The sequence below is a fragment of the Onychostoma macrolepis genome, chromosome 05 (assembly GCF_012432095.1).
Source record: "Onychostoma macrolepis isolate SWU-2019 chromosome 05, ASM1243209v1, whole genome shotgun sequence".
Taxonomy (NCBI): Eukaryota; Metazoa; Chordata; class Actinopteri; order Cypriniformes; family Cyprinidae; genus Onychostoma; species Onychostoma macrolepis.
The window spans coordinates 15,905,507-15,924,889 of record NC_081159.1 but is presented as its reverse complement, the minus strand read 5'-3'; the positions used below and the strand labels follow the sequence as shown (position 1 = coordinate 15,924,889).

The following is a 19,383-nucleotide window of genomic DNA, read 5'->3' as shown; positions in this document are numbered from 1 at the left end:
ACAATAGTTTCCTGGACCTGCTATTGTTTGAGTTCTCACTGTAATTCAGGTTCGGACTTACCTATCCTTAAAGGGAACATCTTGAGGGTGAATAAATGACAGTTTTTCAAATCAAATAAATGCAGTCTTGGTCTTGGCATTAGAGACTCCTCTCAAAAACATTTTTTTTTTAAACTGACCAACCCTAAATTTCTGAATGGTATTGTGAATATAAAAGGAGAGATAAATGAATGAATTGTGAGGCAGACAGTCCCAATAGTTTCAGTTCCTCACTAAGACCTCAACAACCTGACCCTTTATATAAAATGTATTTACTTTAACATACTCTAATGAATTACTTACAATATTTTTTCTTAGTTGTTTCAAATGTACAGTGAGGAAAAATATATTCATTGTCATTTTAATCTAGCATACTGTTTTCACAACGTTTTCAGAAACATGATTAAAAATCTTACCAATCCCAACTTTTGAAAGCCTATTCTAGCTTTGAGCAGTTCTTAGGCACTGAAGTCAGATGTAGCCTATCATGTAGTTTGTTTATAATCTCGTCCTTTGCCACTGGCCTGTGTAAATATCTATTGTAAATATGCGCTCTGTCATGTATTTTCATTAGACAGTTTTACAGTTAAGAAGATTGGTATCTTAAAACAACTGCAGTAGGTAGCCTATTGGTATTTCCCCTTTAGCCCTTCGAATAGCCTACTCTTGAATAAGTAAAATGGCCATGATGAAAAAGCGCAGCGATTGAGAGTTGAGTTTTGACACGTGCAAGCTGTCTGTCAGTCCGCTTGTGTGGAGCTCTTTAAATTGTCGGTCAGTGCGCGCGCGTGTGCGCCTGTGTCAGTGCTGAGACGAGCGCTAGAGGAGGCAGCAGTGGCGCATCTCACATATCCGCCGCTGGAATATAACGGCTGCTTTAGGATGTGAACGGGTCTCGGCCTCGTCACCGGCCAAAGCTCCTGTTTTCCCATGACAAACAGATGCGAGAAGAGAGCGAGCGCGCGCGAGAGTGAACGGTACAGGGGAGCGGAGAGATCCTCGGTATTATTATGAGAAAAGAGGACGGGGTTGTCGGAGCCGTATTTGTTTTGCTCGCGGAGATGAGGCGGGGGGTAGCGAGTCGCTACAAAATCGTTGGGCTCCGGCCAAGCATTGCTCTGTTTTAGCACATATATATAGCGCAGCGCTTGCGTTTTCATCGTCAACTGACTCGTTTGATCGTCACGGTTTGCATCGCAGAAAAATAATGCAGCTGTCTCGAGGACATCTGTGAGATTTGCGGACTGCTGTTGCCGCTGCCATGACAGACGCAGGCTTTACCGAGCAGGCGGTGTGAGAGAAGCACGGCCCCAGCTGCAGCAGCACGGCCGATGTGGGCTGCGTTTACCGGGGGAGATTAAATCTGTAAATACTGTTCGCGTTATTCCTCTTTAATCGTGTGCATTCTCAGGGAAAATGTCCTCTCGGTCTGCTTTACCGTCTGCGAACGACCGGAGCACAGATCATGTAAGTATCATCATAATTTCAAATGAATTATTTTTGTTGTAATATATCATCTCAGCGCCACTCATATCCTACAACGCCCTGTATTTAACGTCAGGTGCGCCGTCATTTTTGCAGCCTGATACATTCATTGCCCGATATCGTTCATGGGAGGATGGAGAGGCAGGATACAGTGGCCCATGTACGCGTAGCAGGTTCTTTGGCAAAATGGGCCGCATCCTTGAATGTGCAAAGCAGCAAAAGAGTCGCTGCGAAACGCGCAGGCAGCAGAGCTCAGGCCATCCGCATAGTGTACACATCAGCGCATCATCTGCGCACTAGCGCCATGCGCTCTAAGCGCGCTCATCTCCCAGAGAGCGGTTTTGCTTCATTGGCAGAATTTGCGGGAGAAAAGCAAGAAAACGTTATGTCTCTGCAGATTGGGAAATGAATATAACTATGCCGGGGCACCAGAATCAACTAGGGAGGGGGGAGGGCGGAGGGAGGTTTTAGCGTTAGCTGTGATCTGTCGTTCGCGTACAGTACCGCGCTCCATAAACAGACGCACTGGCTGGTGTAGTGGCCTACCAGTGCTGCGCCAACAAATTACACTGGTTCATGAACTGACCTAGACTTGTGTTTGCTAATGTATTATTATTATTATTATTATTATGTATTTAGTGTTGCTTAATTAGTAAACCAAATCTAAAACAACTACTGTTTATTTATTGGCTGTAACTGCGTTTAAAAAACACCGATTTGACGTTAACACTTATATATATATATTTATATACTCACTGTAAATTTTAAAGCAAGCACCAAGGTAAATGGTTTTAACCTAACCAAAATGTATATTATACCAGGTTCTTGATGTCTTAGTTAGGAACTGATAATGCAGCTTTGCATTTGAACTTTGCCTGCCTGCAAATATATAAAATTATTAAATCCTTTCTCTTTTTATATAGACTTTTATATGTTTTTGAAAGAAGTCTCCTATGCTTACCAATGCTGTTTATTTAATCAAAATTAAACAGTATCAAAATACAGTAAAACAGTAATGTTGTTACTGCTTAAATGAATTGTTTTTTTAAGTGTTTGCAAAGCTTTATTTTTTAGCAACCCCTTCAGAATCTTCAGTGTCATGATCCTTTAGAAATTATTGTAATATGTTGATATGGTGCTCAAGAAACATTTCCTATTGTTATCAATGTTGTCTTTTCATTTTAAAATTCCTTCAGACACCATTGTTCTTTAGAACGACTGCCAAAACAATCACAGGATTCTGGGATATCACAGAAAAGGATACATCTATGCCATCAAAAACCAACTAGATGAAGGCATCTTAGACACAAATGTATGTGCATGTACCTTGTTGAGCCAGAACCCACCTTTTCTCTCTCCTGGCTGGATTTTTCCCAAGAGACACTTTTGAAAAGAACTATGATAATTATCTATGATACTTTCTTTCTTTCTTTTCTTTCTTTCTTTCATTACAATTATAATTATTATTATTATAATTTTTTTTTAAATAGGAATGAGAGCTAGTGCACACTATGTGCTATTTGGTATGTTTTGTATATAGTGTGTGAGGTAGAATCCAGTAGGAGCAGGGCAGGGCATCGTGAGTAATTTATTCAATCCCTGAGCTGTAATCCTGTGGTCAACAGTGCAGATGGGGACCTGGGCATGTTTTGATTTCTGTGTGAGCTCCTTCCTATCCCCTCTTAAGGGGACAGTTGGAGCCGTTCAGGAAACTTTACCAGATGTTAGCCTGAGTGTTCAGGGCTCAGTCAGGTTTAAATGTGCTAATCTAAATAGAAAGTTTAGTTTCAGCGGCGACAGACTAAAACCCCCATGGCAAAGTAAGTTAATCCTGTATTATAGGGCAGAATTACTCACACACCAATGCTGACCTCAGTTTTCCTGCACACTCTCGTCTACCATCATTACATTAACAATCTAAATGATAATTCATATGATTTTTTTTATTTTTTTTTATTTAGTTTTCATGTTTATGATAAGCAAGCTGAAATATCTTAATTTCCCCTTACATTTATGTATTTCTTCATCATTTTAGACATTTAAATGCACATAAGCCATTGGTGAAGAGTTAATTAAATGTCACTGTTTTGGCCCTTTTCCCGGTTGTCAAAATTTTGATGCATCATTAGTGAACATTGTTCTTTTTTAGAAATGCTTACAATATAGTTTAATCAATCAATCAATCAGTCAGTCAGTCAATAAATAAATTCTAATTGAGAGATGCTACAACAGTTGTGTGGCTCATCTACATACATGTAGACTGATTTGTGTGTGTAAAGTAAGAGCTTAAACAGTAAATGAGGATTTAATTCTGAAATCCGGTGCAGTCGGTCAGTGCTGAAGCATTAGTCTTTTTCACCACAGTTTCCTACTTGAAACTCTCCCATTTAGTTTCTTTCTTAACCCTCCTAACTCTTCTATTCTACAATTCAATTTTTTGTTTCTACATGCAATTTCTGTAATATGAGATAATCACTTTAGTCCTTTGGACTGGCTAGAGTCACAGGCAGGTTTTTCTTCCTTCTGTTTGCTTCAGCATCAACATGTTTTCTCCAGTTTAGTCTAATCCATCCCCCAAATTGAACTTGATTAATCTTAATAAATGTTCTCTGTGTCTGTCTCTCTGTCTAGCATGCGTCTCTGGTGGCGAGTCGTTCAGAGAAAGGGACGAATGTGTCGAGTCGTTCACTGGGTGCGAGATGTCGTAACTCCATGGCCTCTTGCTCAGATGAGCTGCCACACATCGGAAACTACCGGCTCCTTAAAACCATCGGCAAGGGCAACTTTGCTAAAGTCAAACTAGCCCGCCACATCCTCACAGGCAAAGAGGTGAGAGAGAAAGACTGCGAGAGAGAGCGTTTACATAGGTAAAACCAGAAGCGTTTGATAAGATGTTGGTACAGGAGCTGCTGTATTGTGTCTCATTCCCATCAGAGCATTTGTGAGCTGTAATTCTTTGGGTGGTATATTTTTAAAGCGGTCCAACTTAAGTGCGAAAATTTCCACACCCACGTTTACTTTTTATAAACCAAAGCTGATATAGTGTGATTTTAGATTAACTTCTTAGTGGGCAGCAGAGAGCTTTAATAATCTTAATCACAATAAATTGTGATGTTTAAAGAATCATGCTGGCATAGTGTTAAAATATTTAAAGTCCTAGAATTTTTTAGAATTATGTTTAAATACCATAACAGAGAGTTTAAATAACCTTGGACCAATAATAGTGAACTTAGGTGTGGTAGTCTGGAGCCGCCACGTATACACTTTTGGGAGTGACAACTGCATTTAAATGCAGATGGAAACCCCGTAAATTATGGTTGTGTGTGTATACAGAATACAATCGCCACTCCCAGATTCATTGATGGTTGACATAACCACAACGTCATTGTGGCTATAATAGGTAACATGGATGCTAAAGGTTTTGCGCCATCTATTTTTGACCAAAGTACAGGTTCTAATAAAATACCCATCAACGGAGTGTTTTGTTTATGCTCTTTAAGCTGCTACTAACAGCATGTGCTCTGATTGAACTGTACAGTGTGAGTTGCCTTTAGACCACATGGCTGGTGGGAGCAGTTACGGTGGAGAGAGACAGACTGGCATGTGAATTTGCGAATGAGTCAAGACACATGGCTCTGTCTCTGACTAATGCCACACGAGAAGAAAAGAGACATAGATGCACTTTTAATTACATCACTGCATTAACAGTTTGGTTCTATGCACACTACACATGAATACATTCGGTTAAATTTTTAATTTGGTCACTCCTGTAAACAAACAAAACTCTGAAACAAGGAGTACTTTTAACATCCTGACACAGATTTCTTTTCATATACTGTATTATTATGATAGTTTCTTGTTGTTTGTGTATTCTAATAATGAGGTTATTAGATACACCACTGTTCAGAAGTGTGGGTTCTTTTTGAAGGCAAGTAATACTTTTATTCAAAAAGGATGCATTAAATTAATCAAACATGACATTAAAGATATTTATAATAGAAATAAAAAAATCTATTTCGGCACAACTGTTTTCGACACTGACAACATTGTTTTCAATGTCTTTGATAATAAGACATGTTTTTGAGCACCAAACTAACATATTAGAATAATTACTGATGGATCACTAAAAACAGGAAAAAATTGCTGCTTAAAATTAATCTTTTCCATCACAGCAATGATTATTTTAAATTGTAATAATTTTTTACAGTATTTTTGATAAAAAAATACTTTTGAACAGTAGTGTATTCTCATTTATTGTAACCAAGAATTTTTAATCTGGTTGCCCTGTCTAGCAAGTTTATTTTAATAAAAGCATCTGCTAATGAATGTCAGATGATACTATATCAGGTTTGATCACAAACAATCAAGAGCCTTTGGGGGAGCTATCTATCTGTCATAAGAGAAAATCTATGTCTGGAGCTTCAATCACTAATTGTGCATTCTATATTTAGGTTGCAATAAAGATTATCGATAAGACTCAGTTGAACCCAACCAGCCTACAAAAGGTAAGACCAGTTTTCAAGACATTTTTTCTTTATTAAGACAACTGTCACAATGCTATGCAATGAAAAGAAAGAAAAAAATCGACATTGTACATAAACATCACCCAGTGTCCAGAAAATATTGACTGTGTCTCAAGTGACACACACACACACATATATATATATATATATATATATACAGTGAGGAAAATAAGTATTTGAACACCCTGCTATTTTGCAAGTTCTCCCACTTAGAAATCATGGAGGGTCTGAAATTGTCATCGTAGGTGCATGTCCACTGTGAGAGACATAATCTAAAAAAAAATCCAGAAATCACAATGTATGATTTTTAACTATTTATTTGTATGATACAGCTGCAAATAAGTATTTGAACACCTGTCTATCAGCTAGAATTCTGACCCTCAAAGACCTGTTAGTCTGCCTTTAAAATGTCCACCTCCACTCCATTTATTATCCTAAATTAGATGCACCTGTTTGAGGTCGTTAGCTGCATAAAGACACCTGTCCACCCCATACAATCAGTAAGAATCCAACTACTAACATGGCCAAGACCAAAGAGCTGTCCAAAGACACTAGAGACAAAATTGTACACCTCCACAAGGCTGGAAAGGGCTACGGGAAATTGCCAAGCAGCTTGGTGAAAAAGGTCCACTGTTGGAGCAATCATTAGAAAATGGAAGAAGCTAAACATGACTGTCAATCTCCCTCGGACTGGGGCTCCATGCAAGATCTCACCTCGTGGGGTCTCAATGATCCTAAGAAAGGTGAGAAATCAGCCCAGAACTACACGGGAGGAGCTGGTCAATGACCTGAAAAGAGCTGGGACCACCGTTTCCAAGGTTACTGTTGGTAATACACTAAGGCGTCATGGTTTGAAATCATGCATGGCACGGAAGGTTCCCCTGCTTAAACCAGCACATGTCCAGGCCCGACTTAAGTTTGCCAATGACCATTTGGATGATCCAGAGGAGTCATGGGAGAAAGTCATGTGGTCAGATGAGACCAAAATATAACTTTTGGTCATAATTCCACTAAACGTGTTTGGAGGAAGAAGAATGATGAGTACCATCCAAGAACACCATCCCTACTGTGAAGCATGGGGTGGTAGCATCATCTTTGGGGTGTTTTTCTGCACATGGGACAGGGCGACTGCACTGTATTAAGGAGAGGATGACCGGGGCCATGTATTGTGAGATTTTGGGGAACAACCTCCTTCCCTCAGTTAGAGCATTGAAGATGGGTCGAGGCTGGGTCTTCCAACATGACAATGACCCGAAGCACACAGCCAGGATAACCAAGGAGTGGCTCTGTAAGAAGCATATCAAAGTTCTGGCGTGGCCTAGCCAGTCTCCAGACCTAAACCCAATAGAGAATCTTTGGAGGAGCTCAAAGCCAGAAACCTGACTGATCTAGAGAAGATCTGTGTGGAGGTGGGCCAAAATCCCTCCTGCAGTGTGTGCAAACCTGGTGAAAAACTACAGGAAAGCGTTTGACCTCTGTAATTGCAAACAAAGGCTACTGTACCAAATATTAACATTGATTTTCTCAGGTGTTCAAATACTTATTTGCAGCTGTATCATACAAATAAATAGTTAAAAATCATACATTGTGATTTCTGGATTTTTTTTTAGATTATGTCTCTCACAGTGGACATGCACCTCGATGACAATTTCAGACCCCTCCATGATTTCTAAGTGGGAGAACTTGCAAAATAGCAGGGTGTTCAAATACTTATTTTCCTCACTGTATGTGTGTGTGTGTGTGTGTGTGTGTGTATATATATATATATATATATATACATACATACAGGTGCATCTCAATAAATTAGAATGTCGTGGTAAACTTAATTTATTTCAGTAATTCAACTCAAATTGTGAAACTCGTGTATTAAATAAATTCAATGCACACAGACTGAAGTAGTTTAAGTCTTTGGTTCTTTTAATTGTGATGATTTGAGCTCACATTTAACAAAAACCCACCAATTCACTATCTCAACAAATTAGAATATGGTGACATGCCAATCAGCTAATCAACTCAAAACACCTGCAAAGGTTTCCTGAGCCTTCAAAATGGTGTCTCAGTTTGGTTCACTAGGCTACACAATCATGGGGAAGACTGCTGAGCTGACAGTTGTCCAGAAGACAATCATTGACACCCTTCACAAGGAGGGTAAGCCACAAACATTCATTGCCAAAGAAGCTGGCTGTTCACAGAGTGCTGTATCCAAGCATGTTAACAGAAAGTTGAGTGGAAGGAAAAAGTGTGGAAGAAAAAGATGCACAACCAACCGAGAGAACCGCAGCCTTATGAGGATTGTCAAGCAAAATAGATTCAAGAATTTGGGTGAACTTCACAAGGAATGGACTGATGCTGGGGTCAAGGCATCAAGAGCCACCACACACAGACGTGTCAAGGAATTTGGTTACAGTTGTCGTATTCCTCTTGTTAAGCCACTCCTGAACCACAGACAACGTCAGAGGCGTCTTACCTGGGCTAAGGAGAAGAAGAACTGGACTGTTGCCCAGTGGTCCAAAGTCCTCTTTTCAGATGAGAGCAAGTTTTGTATTTCATTTGGAAACCAAGGTCCTAGAGTCTGGAGGAAGGGTGGAGAAGCTCATAGCCCAAGTTGCTTGAAGTCCAGTGTTAAGTTTCCACAGTCTGTGATGATTTGGGGTGCAATTTGGCACCTGCCCACACTGCCAAAAGCACCAAAAGTTGGTTAAATGACCATGGTGTTGGTGTGCTTGACTGGCCAGCAAACTCACCAGACCTGAACCCCATAGAGAATCTACGGGCTATTGTCAAGAGGAAAATGAGAAATAAAAGACCAAAAAATGCAGATGAGCTGAAGGCCACTGATCACCTCCATGCCACGCCAAATTGAGGCAGTAATTAAAGCAAAAGGAGCCCCTACCAAGTATTGAGTACATATACAGTAAATGAAAATACTTTCCAGAAGGCCAACAATTCACTAAAAATGTTTTTTTTAATTGGTCTTATGAAGTATTCTAATTTGTTGAGATAGTGAATTTTGTTAAATGTGAGCCAAAATCATCACAATTAAAAGAACCAAAGACTTAAACTACTTCAGTCTGTGTGCATTGAATTTATTTAATACACGAGTTTCACAATTTGAGTTGAATTACTGAAATAAATGAACTTTTCCACGACATTCTAATTTATTGAGATGCACCTGTATGTGTATATATAGATAGATAGATATATACAGTGCCCTCCACTAATTTTGGCACCCTTGGTAAATATGAGCAAATGTGGCTGTGAAAATAAATCTGCATTGTTTATCCTTTTTATCTTTCATTCAAAAAATTCACAAAATTCCAACCTATCATTGAAGTAAAACAATTGAAAGTGGGGGGAAAACCTCATTGTGAAATAAATGCTTTCTCTAGTTCATGTTGGCCACAATTATTGGCACCCAATTATTGCAACGTCCTTTTCCCAGGGTAACAGCTCTGAGTTTTCTCCTGTAATCCTGAAGAGTTTGAAGAACACCTGATAAGAAATCAGAGACCATTTTCTTCATACAGAATTCTTCTCTTCAGTTCACCCCACTCGTGTTCTTTAGGGTTCAGGTCAGAGGACAGGGACAGCCATGGTAAAAGATTCATTTTGTGCTCAGTGACCCATTTTTGTGTTTATTTTGTTGTTGGTTTTGGATTGCTGTCCTGGTGGAAGATCCAACCACATTATAAGATTTCTAACAGAGGCGGTCAGGTTTTGATTTTTTATCTGTTGGTATTTGATAGAATTTGATAGAACAAGATGTTCAGGACCTCTGGCAGAAAAACAGGCCCACAGCATTAAAGATCCAGCAATATATTTAACCGTGGACATGTGGTACTTTTTTATTCCTGTTTGTACTAAACTCATCTGGTGGGTTTGCTGCCAAAAAGCTCTTTTTTCAGTTTCACCTGACCATAGAATCCAGTGCCATTTGAAGTTCCAGTCGTATCTGTCAACTGAATTTGGCATCTTGTCATTTGAGTTTGTTTTTGGATGAGCTAGGGGAATTTTCCTTGAAACCCTCCCAAACAACATGTGGTGATGTAGGGGATGTTTGATATATTTTTTTTTTTTTAGGTTTCTGACCTCAAGACTCAACTAATCTCTACAATTCTCCAGCTGTGATCCTTGGAGAGTCTTTAGCCACTCAAACTCTCCTCCTCACCGTGCATTATGTCCTCTTCCAGGCAGATTTTTAACATCTTTATTTGATTGGAACCTCTTAATTATTACCCTGATGGTGGAAATGGGAATTGTCAATGCTTTAAGTCTTTTCTTACAGTCACTTTCTATTTTGTGATGCTCAACAATCTTGTTCTGCACATCAGAACTATATTCTTAGGTTTTACTCCTTGTGATTGATGATTAAGGGAATTTGGCCTTTGTGTTCCTCATATTTATAATCCTGTGGAACAGGAAGTCATGGCTGGACAATTTCATGCTCCTAGTCACCCTGGTGTGCTAAAAAATGTAAATATGAATGGGAATATACTTCAGAGATATTTTACTCATAAGAATTTCTAGGGGTGCCAGTAATTATGGCCAACATTCATTGGAGAAAAACATGTATTTCATAATGAGATTTTCTCCCCATTTTCAATTGTTATACTTCAGTGATAGGTTAGAATTTTGTTAATTTTTTGAGTGGTAGGATAAACAATGCAGATTTATTTTCACAGCCACCTTTGCTCATATTTATCAAGGGTGCCAATATTAGTGGAGGGCACTATATATATATATATATATATATATATCTCAGTATGATGATTTAAAAGATTGTGAGGTTCTTGGAAGTGCTGCAGTATATATGTGTGCGATGTTAGTGTTTAGTGTCGCTGTTCAGTTTGCGCTCTCTCCTGTACACCAGTGACTCATCTGTCTCATAATAGATTATCACCGGCCTTCATTCCTCCCACTGAAGCCCACCACTCAAATACGGCACGGAGTTTGAACATACATCAAGATTTTTATTGATTATTGACAAAGCTATACTTGATATCCTTCTGACTTTGAACACACTTGTGAAATCAGTGGTTTTCACTCATCTGGATGGATCTTACATTAAATCTTAGCACTCACAACTATGTCACCACTCAACACTGGCCCTTTTGTGTGCAAAATTTGAAATGTAGTAACATAACCATTGGATATTGGTATATAAGTGAAATATACAATGTTTTTTATAGGGGGCATTGCTGTGTGAGTAGTTAATTTTTTTCCCTAAATATCAACTGTATTGTAATACTGTATTTAAATGCATTGTTTTGTTAACTAGTTTTAGAAACTGGCCATAGGCAGTCTTGTTTTAAAATGCATCATTTGTTTGTGTGCTTAGTGTGTGTGTTGGAGAGGAGAGGTCGACAGCTGCGGTTCTCCACAGGCCCAGAATGCCCCACTGTGATTCAATCCCGGCTCTGTAACACACACAGTTAACTGTACACAAACCGTAAACCACCCTTATTGAACATAAGTCACGTATGGCTTCTTGATCACTCATATGGCTGATATGAGCTGTTATAGTAATGCTGGAATCATTGTTCTGTGGCACATTTGTCAGTTGTCAGAGTAAGTGTTTGTCTCCTCTCTCTTTTTTTGTGTTGCACATGGACAAATGTTGAATTTTGTCCCATGTCATGTTTGATAGATGATAGCTCCTATGCTTTACAATATAGGTGATATATATATAAAAAAAAAAAATAACAATAAGTATGTTTACATGTGACATGGCTCATAGCTTTACTTTCTGTGGCTGTGTCGCAATATCTCTTCGCTGATGGTTCTGATGGATTTTCTTCTAGTCTTCTGATCTGCATGTTATAGCAGTTTATTCAAACATTTCTGAGCTCTTATGTCAACAACACAATTTTAAACATGTTTATTCTACTGAAAGTCACAGTGAATACCAAAAAGAAAACAATTAAGGCAGGGACTTTGTCCTATATCTCTGTTTTTCAATGAATGGAGGCAGATCTGATTGCAAGCTCGCAGTTGTAAGAAGTTGGTGGTGTTTAAGAAGTCCAACATACGTCACCAGAGAGAAGTCTCTGGTATCACCCTTAGATCAAGTTATGATATTTTGATTATAAATTACAAGGCTAAAAATAACATTTGCATGGATGAATCATTTACAATAAGGTCAATAATACGATTAAAAAATTTATAGAGAAGATTTCCATTTCATGCTGACTTTAAACTGAAATTAGCAGTTTTTCAATGAGCAAAATATTGGGCTTAGTCATTATGAGAGGTTGAGGCAATGTGATTAAAAAAAGAGAAATGTAATGTGATTGAATTATGAATCGACAAGCCTCAGTAACCCACACGGGTGAGGAAAACAGCTGCTCATATATTCTTGTGTTATGATTGACAGGATTTGCTGTACAAGCTCCCGGCAAACGTTTGATGAGACATCTGTATTGACTAGAAGACATATTGAGTTGATTTAATCTTTATGTTTTCAACATTGTGTGTGTCCCTACATGTGTAATTGTATATGTATCATCTAATAATGTGAATTAAAGAAATGAGGGGTGTATTAAAGACATTTCTTCTGAACACATGTCTGTGAGATGTATTATGGGACAGATGCAGGTGCAAGACTCCATTATGGGGTTTCCAACAGGGATTGTACATTGGGTACTTTGTACAGATGGAGAGAGCACAAAATACATAAATTGTGTCTAGATATTGCTCTTCTACATGAAGGCTTGATTTTGACAATTATTGATGTTGATGAAGGGTATCAGTATATTCTGGGAATAATTTGAATGATATGTATCACGTTACCCTCGTTTTCTTTCTTTCTCTCTTCTTTTGTAGCTGTTTAGAGAGGTGCGGATCATGAAGACACTCCATCACCCCAACATTGGTAAGATGCACTAAAATGCAATAAATGCATGCTTGCTTTTGTAATAATCACATTTCAAAATAATTATCTAATTCTTGCCAAAAGTATTAAATGCCAGCTACTCATATATATTACAGTCCAACTCTTTGAGGTTATAGAAACAGAGAAGACGCTTTATCTTGTGATGGAATATGCAAGTGGAGGTGAGCTCTGATGTTCTGAACATATTGGAGTATGTAATATGACTTTGTTTAATACTATTGTGGCCTTGGAAGTGATGCGTGTGTGTTCACTATATGGTGTATATTTGTGTAATGTGTGTCTCTTCAGAGCTGCAACATAATGCAAAAAGACTTGATGCTCAACATAATATTTCTAGGTGCATCTGTGATATTTGGGATATTATTCATGTGTGATTTGGTTTTCCAGGTGAGGTGTTTGATTACCTGGTGTCTCATGGGAGAATGAAAGAAATAGAGGCTAGAGCCAAATTCAGACAGGTGAGACATTTACCTTATCACTACAGCACATAGTGCAGGATTAAAGATCAAGGTATTGCATCACATTAAGCCTCTGGTTTACAGTTTCAGCGTTCATGTGTTTTAACTAGGTTGTGTTATTTTTTGTTTCAGATTGTGTCAGCCGTTCATTACTGTCATCAGAAGAATATAGTTCACAGAGATCTAAAGGTATGAGCTAGAATTTGCAAAAAAAAAAAAAAAAATATCCAAATATATTTAACACAATATATATTCACATGAGAAGCAAAACTGCATAACGAAATGTATCTTGAATTATACAGATTTCTCAAACCCCGTTAAACCTTACTATCTTATGCAGTTTTGAACTAAATTAATCTTGTTTTAAATATACAAAACGGCTAAATAAATGAACACACACACACACATACAGTGAGGAAAATAAGTATTTGAACACCCTGCTATTTTGCAAGTTCTCCCACTTAGAAATCATGGAGGGGTCTGAAATTGTCATCGCAGGTGCATGTCCACTGTAAGAGACATAATCTAAAAAAAAAAATCCAGAAATCACAATGTATGATTTTTTTACTATTTATTTGTATGATACAGCTGCAAATAAGTATTTGAACACCTGAGAAAATCAATGTTAATATTTGTTACAGTAGCCTTTGTTTGCAATTACAGAGGTCAAACGTTTCCTGTAGTTTTTCACCAGGTTTGCACACACTGCAGGAGGGATTTTGGCCCTCCTCCACACAGATCTTCTCTAGATCAGTCAGGTTTCTGGCTTTGAGCTCCCTCAAAGATTCTCTATTGGGTTTAGGTCTGGAGACTGGCTAGGCCACGCCAGAACTTTGATATGCTTCTTACAGAGCCACTCCTTGGTTATCCTGGCTGTGTGCTTGGTCATTGTCATGTTGGAAGACCCAGCCTCGACCCATCTTCAATGCTCTAACTGAGGGAAGGAGGTTGTTCCCCAAAATCTCGCAATACATGGCCCCGGTCATCCTCTCCTTAATACAGTGCAGTCGCCCTGTCCCATGTGCAGAAAAACACCCCAAAGCATGATGCTACCACCCCATGCTTCACAGTAGGGATGGTGTTCTTGGGATGGTACTCATCATTCTTCTTCCTCCAAACACGTTTAGTGGAATTATGACCAAAAGTTCTATTTTGGTCTCATCTGACCACATGACTTTCTCCCATGACTCCTCTGGATCATCCAAATGGTCATTGGCAAACTTAAGTCGGGCCTGGACATGTGCTGGTTTAAGCAGGGGAACCTTCCGTGCCATGCATGATTTCAAACCATGACGTCTTAGTGTATTACCAACAGTAACCTTGGAAGCGGTGGTCCCAGCTCTTTTCAGGTCATTGACCAGCTCCTCCCGTGTAGTTCTGGGCTGATTTCTCACCTTTCTTAGGATCACTGAGACCCCACGAGGTGAGATCTTGCATGGAGCCCCAGTCCGAGGGAGATTGACAGTCATGTTTAGCTTCTTCCATTTTCTAATGATTGCTCCAACAGTGGACCTTTTTCACCAAGCTGCTTGGAAATTTCCCGTAGCCCTTTCCAGCCTTGTGGAGGTGTACAATTTTGTCTCTAGTGTCTTTGGACGGCTCTTTGGTCTTGGCCATGTTAGTAGTTGGATTCTTACTGATTGTATGGGGTGGACAGTTGTCTTTATGCAGCTAACGACCTCAAACAGGTGCATCTAATTTAGGATAATAAATGGAGTGGAGGTGGACATTTTAAAGGCAGACTAACAGGTCTTTGAGGGTCAGAATTCTAGCTGATAGACAGGTGTTCAAATACTTATTTGCAGCTGTATCATACAAATAAATAGTTAAAAAATCATACATTGTGATTTCTGGATTTTTTTTTTTAGATTATGTCTCTCACAGTGGACATGCACCTACGATGACAATTTCAGACCCCTCCATGATTTCTAAGTGGGAGAACTAGCAAAATAGCAGGGTGTTCAAATACTTATTTTCCTCACTGTATATATATTAGTACTATATAATCACTATACTATACTATAAAAGTATAAAGGAGTATTAGTGTTTGTAGTATGTGTTTGTATCACTTTCTGTCTTGTTTTTTTTTCACCTTGTTTTTCCTCTCCTTCACACAGTTCTGTACAGCCTAATTATTTCTCTCTCCTTCACTATTTCTGTCTTTGTAGGCAGAGAATTTGCTATTGGATGCAAATGCTAACATAAAGATAGCAGACTTTGGTTTTAGTAACGAATTTACATTGGGGAATAAGTTGGACACCTTCTGCGGTTCCCCACCTTACGCAGCTCCAGAGTTGTTTCAAGGAAAAAAGTATGACGGGCCAGAGGTGGACATCTGGAGCCTGGGGGTCATCCTGTACACACTGGTCAGCGGGTCGCTTCCTTTTGATGGACAGAACCTCAAGGTACAGTTACTCTGTTTCTACACCTGCTATGATCCATTCCAGCCTCTTTACACCCAACTTACTGGAGTCTGGGAAAGAATCAATACAGTGTCTTATTGTAATATTCTCTGATTGTGATATTGCGTTGATAGACTGATACCAGTTACTTTGGTATTTACAACAAAATACAAGTCAAGTCAGTTTCATTTACATGTCAACGCAGCTTTACCGTGAAAATAATGTTTCAATGATGCATTTTTCAGTTAAAAATCAGTTCATTCTCTATTTAGTTTAATAGCTGTGTGAAGTTCATCATTTATGGAACGAGTTCAATTAATCTATAAAGCAGCTCTGTAGAAAACAGTGATGTCATCATCTAGCTCAGTTCAGATCAGTTCAGTTTTCTTCCAATAGTGTCTGTACAATCAAGTTATATCTGTCTGTCTGTCTGTCTGTCTGTGTCTATCCATCTCTGTCTGTCTTTCTTTCTTTCAGCTTGTCTATTTATTTATTTATTTATTTTTTATGGAATTTATTCATGTGCTGGCAAAGCTGAATTTCAGTAACCATTCTTCAGTGTTTCATTTCTTCTTATTATTATTAATGTTGAAAACGGCTGAAAACGTGATACTTTTTTCAGGATTCTTTCATGAATAAAAATGTTCAAACAAACAACATTTTATTTTTTGTAACAATGTAAAAGCCTTGCAATTTGATGCACCTCTGCTAAATATTGAAAATAATAATGTTTTAACAAATAAAATCTTACTGACCTCAAACTTTTAAACAGTAGTGTACATTGAAGGAAATTAATTTAAAATAGTGCACCGTTTTTTTGTTTGTTTGTTTTTTACATTACATTGAATGTGTCTTAACTTTGGACCTAAAAAGTTCTTTAAACTCTCATTTCTTAATTACTGTCTAAAGACCACACTGATATCTGTTTGTCACACAGTTTTCTTGTGCATGTGTGTTTTCTAGGAGCTGCGTGAGCGAGTGTTGAGGGGGAAGTACCGTGTGCCCTTCTACATGTCCACAGACTGTGAGGGGATTCTGCGCAGGTTTCTTGTGCTCAATCCCAGCAAACGTTGCACTCTAGAGGTGCATACTTGCAGATACATAGATACACTCTGCCATACCAAATCATGTACCAGATACATTATATTATGCCACTGTGCTGAGTTATAGCTCTGTAAAGCTTCTGTGCTGTAGAATGCATATAGCATGCATTTGCTGGAAACTGCTAATACTATTACATGTGTATTAATCAAGTTATGAAGTCAGTGCAGTCAAATGACTGAGCTGGGAAGTTTCTGTGTAATCAGGATGCTGGTATTTCCTCCACAGCAAGTGATGAAGGATAAGTGGATGAATGCAGGGTATGAGGCCGATGAGCTAAAGCCGCACATTGAGCCAACGGAGGACTACAGTGATGCCAATCGAATTGGTAAGCATGTAGACCAGTAGGAAACTAGTTGTGTTTTACTATGTATTTTGCTACTATTTTTATTTTACTGTCATGTCCAAATTATCCTTAGAGGGAAAAGATTGGTTGTGTTTGTAAATATTCCTCATGTTCTCTTATTTCTTTGTCTTTCCAGAGATTATGGTTGGAATGGGTTTTACTCCAGAAGAGATTAAAGACTCTTTACTCAATCAGAAATACAATGAAGTCACGGCTACATATCTATTGTTGGGCCTGAAGACTGAGGTAATACATTGAGCACACACACACACACACTGTTACTACCAATTTTCTACTTGAAAATACTACTTGTACCTAGATTCTTAGAGTTTACTTTGTACTCATATTCTCTATTGGCATCTGGTCATAGGATGGCGCTGAGTCACGAGTTAGTGGCAGTATGACTTTGCCGCGGGTGCGTCCGAGCCCAATTACCAACGGAACCAACAAACACTCCTCTTCTTCGTCATCTTCCTCATCCTCACACAGCAAGACTCAGCGCAGCGCCTCTACCTACCACCGCCAGCGACGGCACAGTGACTTCTGTACGAGGCACTTCAGCTTAAACTTGCTTCCAATTGTGAATGATTATAATAATTATTAGTTTCTTCTGCAGGTGGTCCCAGCATGCCTGTGATGCATCCTAAGCGTAGCCCGACCAGTGGCGGAGACCGTGAGCTGCGTGAGAGCCGCATGCCGCCAAGGAAGGCCAGCTGTAGCGTTATGGGCAGTCGGACCCTACCACCATCTAGTCCAATGGTCAGCACCGCCAACAATCCCAATAAGGCTGAGATACCTGATCGACGCAAGGAGATGACCGCCACCACTGTGAGAGACGTTTCTCTGCCTAGATAATTTTTTCAGTTTCTTATATATATATTTTTAATTAATTAATTATTGGCATCCCAATACTTTTTTGTCCATATAGTGTATTTACAAGTCATTGGTGCGCTAAAATTAGAACAATTCCAAACCACAGTTCCCTAGAATATCATTATATGCTTAAACAAAAGTTTTTTACTCACGGAAATGACTAAAGTAGTCAAACCTGTTCATTAGAAGGGGGTGTCCCAATACTTTTGGCAATATAGTGTATATATACATACACTAAATTTTTGGGGGGGTTAATGAAATGTTGTGTCTCATCTTTGTTGTAGAACAATATCCCAGGAAGTACCATGACCCGCAGAAACACGTACGTATGTACAGATCGTACCAGCACTGATCGACACTCGCTGCTGCAGAATGGCAAAGACAACAGGTGACAAACGCATACATTCACAAACACAGACATGCTCTGTCACTGTGCTGCATATCCCAGTGCACTATCTGCCTCTCATTCACTGAGTCTGTTTCTGTCTCTTCTCAGCTCCCTGTCTCACCGCCTTCCTCCCACCTCTCCCTCCACTCTCAGTATTGTCGGAGCGGGAGCATCCTCCTCCTCTTCCTCAGGTGAGCGCTGTAGGCTGACACGTGGATCCACCATCCGGAGCACCTTCCATGGGGGTCAGCTCCGTGACCGTGTCCCGCCCACCTATGGACCTCCGCCCACATCGCCCACCCTCAGCCATGATGCTGGAGCCCTGCCGCCAAATGTCCGCAGCCGGGCCACTTCTAACCTGTTCAGCAAACTCACCTCCAAACTTACACGCAGGTAAGAGGAGAGACTCTCATCATATAAAAACATCCACTGATGATGCATTACTATGCACCAAAAAAATCTGAAAACCATGTAAAGCATCAAAAATGTCTGTCTCTGATCTAGAGAAAAATTATTATTTTTATTTTTTTGCAAGAAATCGGCAGTTTATTGCTCAACATCAGGCATTTGTGCTGCTAGATCCAGCATTGTATAATGATCATATCATATGAACAAGATGAAGAATTCATGGGGGAAAAATCCTGTTATGCTCAATATGGCAGCTTTACAGTTGAGTGGAGTTGACAGAGACATCAAAATGCTCAATAAAACAACAGTAGGAACAGAAGCCTTTCCATAGGGTGCGGTCACATTTACCATTGTTTAAAGCTGCAGTCCGTAACTTTTCTGGGTTAAAAATGATCCGAAATCAATATTTGAGCAAGTACATAACTAGCCAGTGTTCAAAACTATCGCCTTACTTTAGCCCGATTCACA

The 19,383-nt window shown here is 39.1% G+C and overlaps 1 protein-coding gene across 5 annotated transcripts in view; it reads left to right on the top strand.

Annotated features, from left to right (window-relative positions):
• The first annotated feature begins 406 nt into the window (after window positions 1–406).
• The window catches only part of mark4a (MAP/microtubule affinity-regulating kinase 4a), a 31,063-nt gene continuing 12,086 nt past the window's right edge, over window positions 407–19,383 (top strand). The window contains exons 1-16 of one of the 5 annotated variants that reach the window (XM_058774736.1): window positions 437–1,506; window positions 2,721–2,836; window positions 4,156–4,353; window positions 5,976–6,029; window positions 12,870–12,918; window positions 13,035–13,100; window positions 13,327–13,397; window positions 13,530–13,586; window positions 15,566–15,802; window positions 16,763–16,882; window positions 17,129–17,228; window positions 17,383–17,492; window positions 17,617–17,791; window positions 17,863–18,074; window positions 18,404–18,507; window positions 18,616–18,900. In XM_058774736.1, coding sequence (XP_058630719.1) covers window positions 4,237–4,353; window positions 5,976–6,029; window positions 12,870–12,918; window positions 13,035–13,100; window positions 13,327–13,397; window positions 13,530–13,586; window positions 15,566–15,802; window positions 16,763–16,882; window positions 17,129–17,228; window positions 17,383–17,492; window positions 17,617–17,791; window positions 17,863–18,074; window positions 18,404–18,507; window positions 18,616–18,900 — 1,757 coding nt within the window. In that variant the 5' untranslated portion in view covers window positions 437–1,506; window positions 2,721–2,836; window positions 4,156–4,236. Of the gene's footprint in view, window positions 1,507–1,536; window positions 2,306–2,720; window positions 2,837–4,155; window positions 4,354–5,975; window positions 6,030–12,869; window positions 12,919–13,034; window positions 13,101–13,326; window positions 13,398–13,529; window positions 13,587–15,565; window positions 15,803–16,762; window positions 16,883–17,128; window positions 17,229–17,382; window positions 17,493–17,616; window positions 17,792–17,862; window positions 18,075–18,403; window positions 18,508–18,615; window positions 18,901–19,383 lie in introns of those variants that run through there. The other 4 variants (XM_058774737.1, XM_058774738.1, XM_058774740.1 and 1 more) reach the window with 4 other exon arrangements.